Here is an 11,632-nt window from a genome sequence, read left to right on the forward strand (position 1 = left end):
AAATAGGTCTCTTACATATCTGCTCCTGGTAGATAAATAATCATATTATTATTCTCTTAGTTATATTTACTGAACACAACTCACTTTAGTTGTCAGTTAAATTAAACACAGTTCACATTTAGCTGTCAAGGAATAATGTTATATAACTTTTTCTATGTAAAGAAAAATGAGTAAATTTTAAAAGGTTCTTCATTTTTGTCTAAGACCTTTATACTCTTCGAGTCTATCTTTATTCCCTTATATACTTCTAAACAACTCTAGAAGTGTGTGTGTGCGTGCTAAGTCTCTTCAGTTGTATCCGACTCTTGGAAACCCTGTGGACTGTAGCACGCCAGGCTCCTCTATCCATGGAATTATCCAGGCAAGAATACTGGAGTGGGTTGCCATGCCCTCCTCCAGAGGCTCTTCCCAACCCAAGGATTGAACCCAAGTGTCTTCTGTCTTCTTCATTGGCAGATGGGTTCTTTACCACTAGCGCCACCTGGGAAGCCTGTCTATAGAAGTAGTAGAGTGCTTTAATAACTTTTTTATTTTTTAAAGCCATTGCATTTGGAGGTTTATGGATCAAGTAAACTAAATTGGAATATATTGCAATCTGGAAAAGCTATAACATCATGGATGTGGTCAATGGTCATTTATTCAAACAAACCACAGATGCTATAGTAACAGGAGTTAAAGGAGGACTAAATCTTATATTATTGTTCATGGCACATGCTTATGAAAATATAAAATCAATCTACCACAATCCTGAGGGTGCATTGTGTCTCAGCCTTTCAGATGTGGTTAATATTCCCTTGGCATGCGGTACATACCACAGTAGTTATTTGTTGCTGCCTAAAGACTCACATCCTTTCATGCAATTGCTACTGGTCCTGCTCAGAATAGCCACAGACTTTGCTCTTTTTTCCCTCTTCCAAGTTCTTTTCCCATTGTTCTTGGCTTCTCTGTGAATGCCCTTAAAGTGGTGACTTGACCTCAGGTTCTTATCTCTGCTGTTTAGACTTGGCCCTGCTCACGCCGCTGGCATCATCATCACTGACACCTTGGCTGACTCTCCTTTTAACAACTCTATACCAGAGAAGCCCCAGTGGTGCAGCTACAGTCTGCCTTTGTGGGGGAATGGAATTCAGAGGCAGAGAGAAAAGGGATAACCCCTTGTCCATTCTTACTCAATGAAACCCTTCAAAATGGGTAATTTCCAAAGTTCCATGTCTGAGGTTTTTATTGACAGGCTTCCAACCTAATTCAGGTAACTAAATAAATGAGCTACTGTTGATAATATCATTTTTTCAACTGTTCATTATGCAAATAGAAAGATGTACCCCATCCCACTTACAGACCCTAATCTTTTCAGCTATCAACACTGTCCCAAACATAATTTGATCCCTTGGCTGGAGAACCTATGAAACATTTTTATCTCTAGCCACCTGAAAGGCATTGGGTTGATGCCTATAAATTGCAGAGTTTTCCTTGGAAAACATAAAAGCATCTTAAGGAAGTTTAGTTTGAGTCTTCAGGACACCTGCCAGGCTCCTCGTTACCTTATCCCAGAACAATGGTGGCAAGGTTTCAGATTATTCAGGTTCGGCAGCTTCTTTGCTCCAGCGACCTGCTGGGAATCCGCATCCTTATTAATGCTCTCATACACCTCTCTAGGAAGCACAGGCACATCCTCATGGGAATGAACAGATACTGTACCCCTGGGAATACTGACTCCGCTCCCTTGATCACTATCTGTCAATAATAATCTCTTCTAAGAAAATGCAGAGAGCAAGTTTCTGTCTCACCGTCAGATTTAACTCCTGTGAGCCTGTTCCCACATCAGGTACAGGCTTTGGGAATGCCAGTCTCAGATGTTGGTAAGGCAGCCCATATCCAGCTGTAGCTCCAAGATAAAGTATATACTTAGCAGACTCAATGTGAGACTATCACAGACCTTATGTAGAGTTCTGTCCACAAAACTTTATTTGGTCATCACAATGTTTAATTTTAGCTTTAATGTGAATGCATTTAAGTAGTTTATGAACTCTCAAATTTATCAAAGATTCCTCCTTTTTTCATCGTCTTCACATTTACTGGCAACCAAAGGCATTTGATCTCATGAGCAAAAAGCTAAGGGTCATAAGTAGTCCTCATATCTTGGACCCTCAAGTTTAGAAGAGAAAATCAATTTTTATCTAGCCCTCAACTTTGAAGATTGAAAGTAGATAAAAGGTGTAATTTTGATAATATTTTATGGGATGGCATGATTTTTCAGGCAGAGAGTAGAAAATAAGATCTAGTAAAACATCTTACTCTTGAAAAAGTAAGAAGAGATAAATGAATCAGTTTTGATGAGCCAACAATGATGACTCTGTCTCCAGGTTAGTTGAAGAGTGGATGTGCTGGGGATGGGGCTACAGTCATCAAATTGGGTCAGGAACAAAATTGAACAAAAGATGCCTGTAAACTATTAATTTTGGTTTTCCACTCCCCTCCAAAAATGTTCATTCCAGTTGAAGCACTATATAAAGTAATGTAAATGTCTAGCCTTGATATACATATCACTCTAGGATCATAATGCAATTATATGGCTCAAGTTCAACTATGTTAGTTCTTCCCATCACTTTTTGACAGGTATCTGCATCATTTTGAGCTGAAAATCCATTGGTCTCCAGGTAACAAAATGGGACCAGGAGGAAAAGCAGCTGGAACAAAAAAAAAAAAGTGTGTTTTGTTTATTTGTTTGTTTTTTTCAGGGAGGAAGGCAGGAGAATTATGGACCTATGGGGTCTATATTTAAGTAAAAGGTGCATTTATCTAAGTAAATTTAGGTAAAGTCAGGTAAAATATGAAATAAAATATATTATTTTCTTCCTATTTTCTTCCAATCCAAATTGCTGCGCAATCCCTGCCACTTTCATTTATTTTTTCCCCTTGTTTCTTTTTTTCTTATTGTTAATATTATTATTTTAATGGAAAAGTCCATGAAATTAACAATAAATATTTCTGATAAAAGGGACTGCTCTGAGTGGTCTTTCTGAGACCACTTCTGTATACATCATGTACTCATAGCACTTTCCCCATTGCCCTGGAGCTACCTTCATTCTTTTTAAAGCAGGTTGCCTATGAAAACCTTTTTCTGGATCATTTTTCTTCTCTGGGGTTTAAAATACAAAGGAACAGAAGTTTATAACTATATGACTCTAACTGACTTTATAGGGCTTCCGTGGTGACTTAGTGGTAAAGAATCTTCCTGCCAATACAGGAGACAAGGGTTTGATCCCTGGGTCAAGAAGATCCCCTGGAGGAGGAAATGGCAACCCACTGCATTATTCTTGCCTGGAAAATCCTATGGAAAGAGGAGTCTGGCGAGCTCAGACATGACTGAGCAACTAAACAACAGTTGACTTATGGGGATTTATAGGGGCAATACAACTTGCACAAAAAACAAAAAACGATTAACTTTACAGTACAACAGGCAGGATGGCCCAAACCTCACTCTGAAACAACCAAATCTTTCAACCTACAAACTCTCCAGGCTAGAATATCACGGTCTGAGTTTGCCTTGAAAGTCAGTTTTTTACAGTGTACAATTCAAATCGTTCAGCCTCTTTGTATAGTCACTGGTGCAGTAAGCAGCCCCATCATCCATTTATTTCACACAAAGAAAACAAGATATTAGACTGCTTTGGGCCTGCACCATGCACCTCTGCTTCCTGCCACAGGACTGACCCTGAGCAGTGAGATTTTCATGAGTACTATTAGGTGTTCATGCTGCAGTCCATAAGGTCACAAAGAGTCATACATGACTGAGTGACTGAACTGAACTGAACTAGGTGTTCATGAGGGCTTCCCTGGTGGTTCAACAGTAAAGACTCTGCCTGCTAATGCAGGAGATGCAGGTTTGATCTCTGGGTCCAGAAGATCCCCTGGAGAAGGAAATGCCAACCCACTCCAGTATTCTTGCCTGGGAAATCCCATGGACAGAGGAGCCTGGCAGGCTACAGCCCATGGGGTCACAAAAGAGTTTGACACAACTTAGTGACTAAACAACAACAATAGCTAAGTGTTCATGAATCTGCAACCCAGAAGTATGGGACAATCAACAACAAATAGGGTCGCTTTTTACCAAATAGGATCCAATGGAGAAATCTTCCCCACTTTATTTTCCTGGATAGAGTATCAAGAAGCATATCTGATAAGGCTTCAGAGATGGATCTGCAGGATTTGCAATAGTCACCCATAATGGTATCTGGCTTAATACTGATTCGTCATCTCTCAGCTCCAGATTTCTTTTCGCCTGCTCCATGATGATGGTGCTGGATTCTGTGACTATTTCTCTTCTGTTAGTTGGCACAATGTTAAGACTTGTCACTACAGGGTGGTGGGGGAACACCAGAGGAAGAGGGGTTTTTTCTTCCTGTTTTCTGTGTTGCTTGCAGGCCAGACTCACAGAACATGTTAATTCCCCATTGCCGGGCACCATGAGGCTTCTTCAGTGCTCAGTTCCAGCAGCGCATAGCTTCCTCCAGCATTTACACCCTGAGCTTTCTCCAGCTCTCCAATGGGACAGCAGGGGTATAACCAGGGGCCCAGCCAGAATGGACCAGCAACCCAGCTGAAACAACTTCCCTACGTCTTCTGATTAGCCTTGGCTATGTGGCTGTACATTGAGTCACTACAGGCTGAGCTGTCTAACAACCTGGCCACCGAAACCTCCTCCCAGAAGGGCATCCTGGAACTACCTCAGGCTGAGCCTGAGGCAGCCTCCCTGTATTCTAGTTCAAGTAGCACCTAACAGTCATAGGCTTCTCTGGAATCTAGAGTTCGGAGTGTCAACTAAAAATAAAATAACAACCTAAAAGTTTGAGAGTTGTGGGGTTTTTTTCAGCAGACATACTGAGTACCTCAAACCCATGAGGCAGCATCTCAAGTAACTGAGAAAACTGCTCTGAGGAGTTGGGGGAGGGGGGAGCAGGTAGCTAGGATATATAGGAATTTTGCAACAAAGGCAGGTAGTCAGATCAAAAGATTACTGTTAAAAATAGACTAGTCATCTCAAGTTACGGAATTTCATAGTTTTCTATATACAGGAAGATACAAGAGTTTGGGCATGTACATGTCAAGTATCTGGGGCCATATCTTGGGTTTTCTCATCCTGAATTCCCTTAGGGCTCACCCCACTGTGAGTGGCTGCAGTCTGGTAGCTGCTAGATTGCAAGTATTCCTTGTTTCCTTTCTGAGTTTTCACTGCTGACTGTGACATCCTTTGTTTGCCATTCTGGCAGGGAATATGTTATTTTTTAAAAGGCTTGGCAACTTCCTGTAGAAGCCCTTCCTTGACTTTCCCAGAGGGCAGATTTTTGGCAAGCCTCCCAAATAAGTCACTTTAGTAATCTCACAGGCTTAAATAAAAGAGAGGAAGGTTCTTCCTTGAATGCCCCACTTCAATTCTAAAAGTAGTGATTACTCCTTATATCTTCTTCTCTCATAGGTTCTTTATATTTCTCTTTTAACTTTTACTAGCCAATTTCCCCACTAGTATACTTCTTAGTAACAGAATTCTTTATATTAAAATTTCTCTTTTCCAAAAAAAAAAATAAATAAATAAAATAAAATAAAATTTCTCTTTTCAAATCACTGTGTGGTCTCTGTCTCCTGTTGGACCCTTAACAACACAGCATCCAATTTAAAATAAATTTATTACCCTTCCCTCTTTGACTTCAGTTGTTTCTCATGCATGTTTGCTGAAATCACATTATCAATAACATGGTCGGTTTATAGCCAAGAATCTATTGCCGGTGGTCAATGGACTGACAGTGATTTCTGAAATGCAACAGTATCACAATTACTAAGACTCTCACTTGTGGTCAGTTGGATGAGATTCAGGTGGAAGGTGTGATGTTAAGTTACATGATGACTGTGGATCTTCAATCTAGTCTCTCATTTTTATCAAAAAACATTTGCTATCAAGATTATGGAATGAACTGATGATATCTGCACTGAAAACCTTAGGTAGGAAAATTATTCAATTAGGACAGAGGCGACAATTCAGGGCATGTGTGGAAATCAGAGGGCCACTATAGGAACTTTTAAAGAAACCTTTATCTCCTGCACCCAAAGATGATACAGTTTGAAAAAGATCCAGCAGATGGTGTAACTGAAAGAGTAACAGAGTTTCAAGGCAGCCCAAAAGTTCAGTTTTGATACATTGTCTTTCATTAAGTCAGAACACTGAAAAATACAGGGAATTAAAAACTGAGGAAGTAATGTGATCCTCACTCCCAGAATATGGACCTTTGCATGAATAAGCCCCAAAATCTCAAAATCTTTTAATATTTCATGCCAGAAGAAAGAGCTGTATTCTCATTTTACAGAGGATAATTGTTTTATCATGTCTTGACACCTCACAAAACCAAGCCTGCGTACAGTGCCTTACAAGATGGTGCTTCTCCCATGCAAGATCTGCCCCTGTAATTTCTCACTGTACCCAAGCCAATAAGCAAATATATCTCAGCAAACATGAACAGGGTACTGTTATTAACATTTTTGGAGAAAATGGCTTAACCACTTAAGTCACTATAGAATCTACCTAAACATACTGCTGCTGCTGCTGCTAAGTCACTTCAGTCGTGCCCGACTCTGTGCTACCCCATAGTTGGCAGCCCACCAGGCTCCTCCGTCCCTGGGATTCTCCAGGCAAGAATACTGGAGTGGGTTGCCATTTCCTTCTCCAATGCATGAAAGTGAAAAGTGAAAGTGAAGTCACTCAGTCATGTCCCGACTCTTAGTGACCCCATAGACTGCAGCCTACCAGGCTCCTCTGTCCATGGGATTTTCCAGGCAAGAGTACTGGAGTGGGGTGCCATTGCCTTCTCCACCTAAACATACTAGCTAGAATCAAATGAACACTTGTAAAACTGGATCTTGAAATTGTTAGATTTGAGACTGCAGAGGAAGTGACTTGTGGTATAAGTTGACATAGAGAATAATTTATTGACATGAGGACTTTCATACATGATTGGAGTTCACCATTACATCAAATAAGCCTGCAAACTATGATAATGCACTGCTGAGATGGTTGCTTGAAACTTTAACATGATGATTTACCTATAGAAAATTAGGTAGAGATGCCATATCTGCTTGGCAAAATATATAGAAATCTAATGGAGGTGAAAATATTAGAATGGATTTATCATGTAGGACCAGATAATTTACCACATGACTATTTTCTCTGGAAGGAAACAAAGGATATTCCCTCAATGAGGCAATAAAGAATGTATTTGTAAGAGAGTATCTGATATCTTTGAATAGTTCAGTAGTAGTTGCTGTTCTCTATAGTCTGGACTTGGCAGTGAAAGCTGCTTCTGTGGAGCAACTCCCCACTGTCAATGAGAATAGAGAGATTTTGAGACCACATGGCAATACTTAACAATCAGAAGTAAACTAAATAACTGCAGTAGAGAGTAGCAAGTCTTGAATGACAATCAAGGTGGCAGCCTCCATAATGATCTGTTGCATTGCTGCTGCTACTGCTAAGTCACTTCAGTCATGTCTGACTCTGTGTGACCCCATCCCTGGGATTCTCCAGGCAAGAACACTGGAGTGGGTTGCCATTTCCTTCTCCAACGCATAAAAGTGAAAAGTGAAAATGAAGTCACTCGGTCATGTCTGACTCTTCGCAACTCTATGGACTGCAGCCTACCAGGCTCCTCTGTCCATGGGATTTTCCAGGCAAGAGTACTGGAGTGGGGTGCCATTGCCTTCTCCTCTGTTGCATTAGATGGTAGCTAAGTGAACAGTGACTAGGTATTACTTGAAATACATTTAAAACAGAGAGCTTCTGACCATCAGACTGAAATCAACCACTCTAACAGAAAGCTATGACTCCTCAGATTTAAGTCACTTCACATACTGGGTAGTCATCAACTGGATGAGTCTTTGTTCCCTTGATGAAATAACCTGCCATGTCATTATAGGTATGCAACTACAACAGCAAAAAAATACCCAGGTCTTTCCCCAAATAGACATATGTTGATTTACAAAAGTTCTTGTTCACTGGGGAAAGACAAATACCCAGATTCTTTGAGGACTATTGGATATAGGATGTAATATCTCACTGATAATAAGAAATCAAACATACCATCATGTTCTTGTTTGGTTAAAGTATGAGATTATTGAAGCAAAATGATTGATGGAATTCTGGACCAAGTTTATCTCAGAGTGAACCTGATGATCTTCAGCCCTACCTGTGGTTATGCCGTAGATGCCTGAGTATATAACTGGCAAGATTACATTTAGTAGCTGGTGAAATCTCATGTTATTACTCTATCTGGGACATTTAAACCATTAGGGTAGGAAAGACAAAGTGCAAGGCCCCATTCACATAATTTATTTATACAAAGCATAAATAAATTATGTGAATGAATGGTTGTCCTAGAATCCTATGGAATCTCTCACTGGTTTTATGGGTGGATTGGTGGACAATTTTGTGCTGAAAGAAAACTATAGTCACTCGGTCCTGTCCGACTCTGTGACCCTGTGGACTATAGACTGCCAGGCTCCTCTGTTCTCAAGATTTTCCAAGCAAGAATACTGGAGTGGGTTGCATTTCCTTCTCCAGGGGATCTTCCAGGCCCAGGGATAGAACTTGGGCCTCCTGCATTGCAGTCAGACTCTTTATGGTCTGAGCCACAAAATATAATACAACAGCAAAACAGTCCCACACATGGTGGTCATAAAAAAAAATTATGAAGAAAAATTCTCATAATGCACAGTTCTCTTTGTTGTCAACATTGTGTAGAAAGAGAGGTTATCTGATTTATGTGGATATACATGGACTTCTGTAATTTTCTGAAAGGTGTGGATAGTTGGTCATGGGATAGAATAAGCAACCTTGAAAGAAGAGAGAAAAGGAAGTCTGTAGAAGATGTATGTGAAGTACATCTTGAAGAGGTCATAAAGAGTGAAACTCTTTTATCTCGTGCTGAAAGTGAAAGTGTTAATTACTCAGTCATGTCTGACTCTTTGCGACCCCATGGACTGTAGCCCACCAGGCTCCTCTGCCCATGGGATTCTCCAGGGAAGAATACTGGGGTGGGTTACCATTCTCTTCTCCAGGGTATATTCCCAACCCAAGGATCAAACGTGGGTCTCCAGCATTGCAGACAGATTCTTTACCGTCTGAGCCACAAGGGAAGCCCCTTATCTCATGCTACCACCCACCAAATCTCATGCTACTACCCACCAAACTGTACACACCTAAGTGGAGGAACTCGATAACCAAGCAGAGAGAACCTACATAGAAATATCACTTGGGCTTAGCTCCACTGCTGCTGGTCCAGTGGGCCCATAGATGGAGTCACAATGGCAGAGCTGGAAATAAAGCATGAGCCAAAAGTATGAGCTCTTTTTTCTCAAGGCTGATCATGGGGAAACAGTACAATCCTCACTCCTGGGATGTTAGAAATGTTATTATAAGTTTTTAATGTTCAGCTAGTAGCAGCATAACTGATCCAGAGCACTTGATATGACGTTTTACATTCACAGGTCCCTATAACATAATAAAGGGCAAAGATAAATTTACGTACATAAGATACAATGTTAAGTTACACTGATGTATATTTTAGGATCCACTCTATAGTGCATCTGTTTTGGAAGCATGCAGAGAGTTGAGAGTTTTAAGAAAAAAAGTTCAATTATTAGAAGTGCTTTTTGTATATCATTCAGAAAAGAACTGGCTTATTAGTAAAGCTTCCTACATAAATCTGAGCTTTTATTATTGCAGACAGAGTCTGATGAATATTTTATTCAGGCCTCATACTACTTTCAAATATATATATTTGTTTACATACATTATTTCACTTTATCTTAAAAACAATAATTTAAGTGGTATTAATATGAACTTACAGAATAAGAAAGCAAAGCAAATATCATACAACCTATAGGTTGAATAGTTTGTACTGTTGGAGGCATATCTAGGCATTTGTTGGACAGTTACACCATTCTACCAAAGCATTCATTCAAAGCACTTAGCTCTGAGACAACTAAAGATTAGATTTGGAGTTGCTTCTGAATTAAGACCTTGATAACAGCCTTTTGAATCTGCTTAGTCTTCACACTGTAGATGATAGGGTTGAGCACAGGAGGAATAAGCAGGAAGATATTGGCCATGATGGTGTGGACAAAGGGAGGTGCTGAATGGCCATAGCGATGGACAAGAGAAAGGCTGATGAGAGGGATGTAGAAGATGGCAACAGCACTGATGTGGGAAATGCAGGTGTTGAAGGCTTTCTGCCTGCCCTCTATGGAGGCAATGCTGAGGACAGATCGGATGATCAGGACATAGGAGAGCAAGATACAAGGACAGTCAAACCCTGTTGTGGAGAAGAGTGCAAACAGACCAAGGATGCTGTTGATTCTGTTGTCTGTGCATGAGAGTTGAATGAGATCAACATGGTAGCAGTAAGAATGTGAAAGGACCGTAGAACTGCAGAAGGACAGCCTCTTGACAAAAAGCACAACTGGCAACATGACAGCAACATTTCTTGTCAACATGCTCATCCCAATCTGGGCGATCCTGGCATTGGTGAGGATGGTGGTGTATCTCAGTGGGTCACAGATGGCCACAAAACGGTCAAAGGCCATGGCCAGCAAAACCCCTGACTCCATGAAAGTAAATCCATGGAGAAAGAACATCTGGGCAATGCAGGCATTTAAGTTGATCTCTCGGGCTTCAAACCAGAAGACCCCAAGGGTAGTGGAAAGTGTGCACAAGGATAAGCTCAGGTCTGTGGCTGAAAGCATAGAGAGGAAATAATACATGGGCTCATGAAGACTCTGTTCACGGAGGACCACAAACAGGATCATGCTGTTCCCAGAGAGGGCGACAGCATACAGGAGACAAACAGGGATGGAGACCCAGATCTGGGCTGCTCTCAGTCCTGGAATACCCGTCAAGAGGAAGGTCAGAGGCTGAGCACTGGTATTGTTGAGGACCCACATAATGAGGGGCTGAGAAGACAGGGATATTTGAATAATTAAACATAATGCATGATAAAAATGTAGCTTATCACTTAGACACTCTGAGAGTCACTAAATTACTACTGCTGGTTTAGGAATTTTAGTATTTTATGAGTTTTATAGAACCACAAATTTCTTTCCCTGTCCCTCAGTATTTCTCATTTTTGAGAACTGAAGATTCCCTGGATTATTTTACATCAAATTTTCTTAAGTCTATAATTGTCTTTGGTGGCAACAATAACATAGTTCAATCTTTCCTAACTATAAATAAAAGTCCCCAGTAGAATACCTAAACAATATGCTGATAAATCTGGTTTCCAGGACTTTTTAAAAATAATTTATTGATCATAGAATAAATAACCAAAAAATCAGCTCATATTTGAAATGTGGATATTATTAGGTTTTCCAGGGTATATAGAAGTATGTAAAGAATCTGACCACAATGCAGGAGACCTGGGTTCAATCCCTGGGTAGAGAAAATCCCCTGGAGAAGGGAATGGCAACCCACTCTAGTACTCTTGCCTGGAGAATTCCATGGACAGAGGAGCCTGGAAGTCTATTGTCAATGGGGTCACAAGAGTTGGACACAACTGAGTGACTAACACACATATGTCTAAGGCATCCCCAA

The 11,632-nt window shown here is 40.5% G+C and overlaps 1 protein-coding gene across 1 annotated transcript; it reads right to left on the reverse strand.

Moving 5' to 3' along the window:
- Window positions 1-10,035: 10,035 nt before the first annotated feature.
- On the reverse strand, window positions 10,036-11,016 carry LOC122702848 (olfactory receptor 51F2). Its single transcript, XM_043916775.1, has one exon. The coding sequence runs from the start codon at window positions 10,984-10,986 to the stop codon at window positions 10,036-10,038; it is 951 nt and encodes a 316-aa protein (XP_043772710.1). The 5' UTR covers window positions 10,987-11,016.
- Window positions 11,017-11,632: the final 616 nt, after the last annotated feature.

The sequence above is a fragment of the Cervus elaphus genome, chromosome 1, assembly GCF_910594005.1.
Source record: "Cervus elaphus chromosome 1, mCerEla1.1, whole genome shotgun sequence".
NCBI lineage: Eukaryota > Metazoa > Chordata > Mammalia > Artiodactyla > Cervidae > Cervus > Cervus elaphus.

What these genes read in the sequence shown, in the direction of transcription:
- LOC122702848 (XM_043916775.1), bottom strand. Translation starts at nt 10,986, where the DNA reads ATGTGGGTCCTCAACAATACCAGTGCTCAGCCTCTGACCTTCCTCTTG.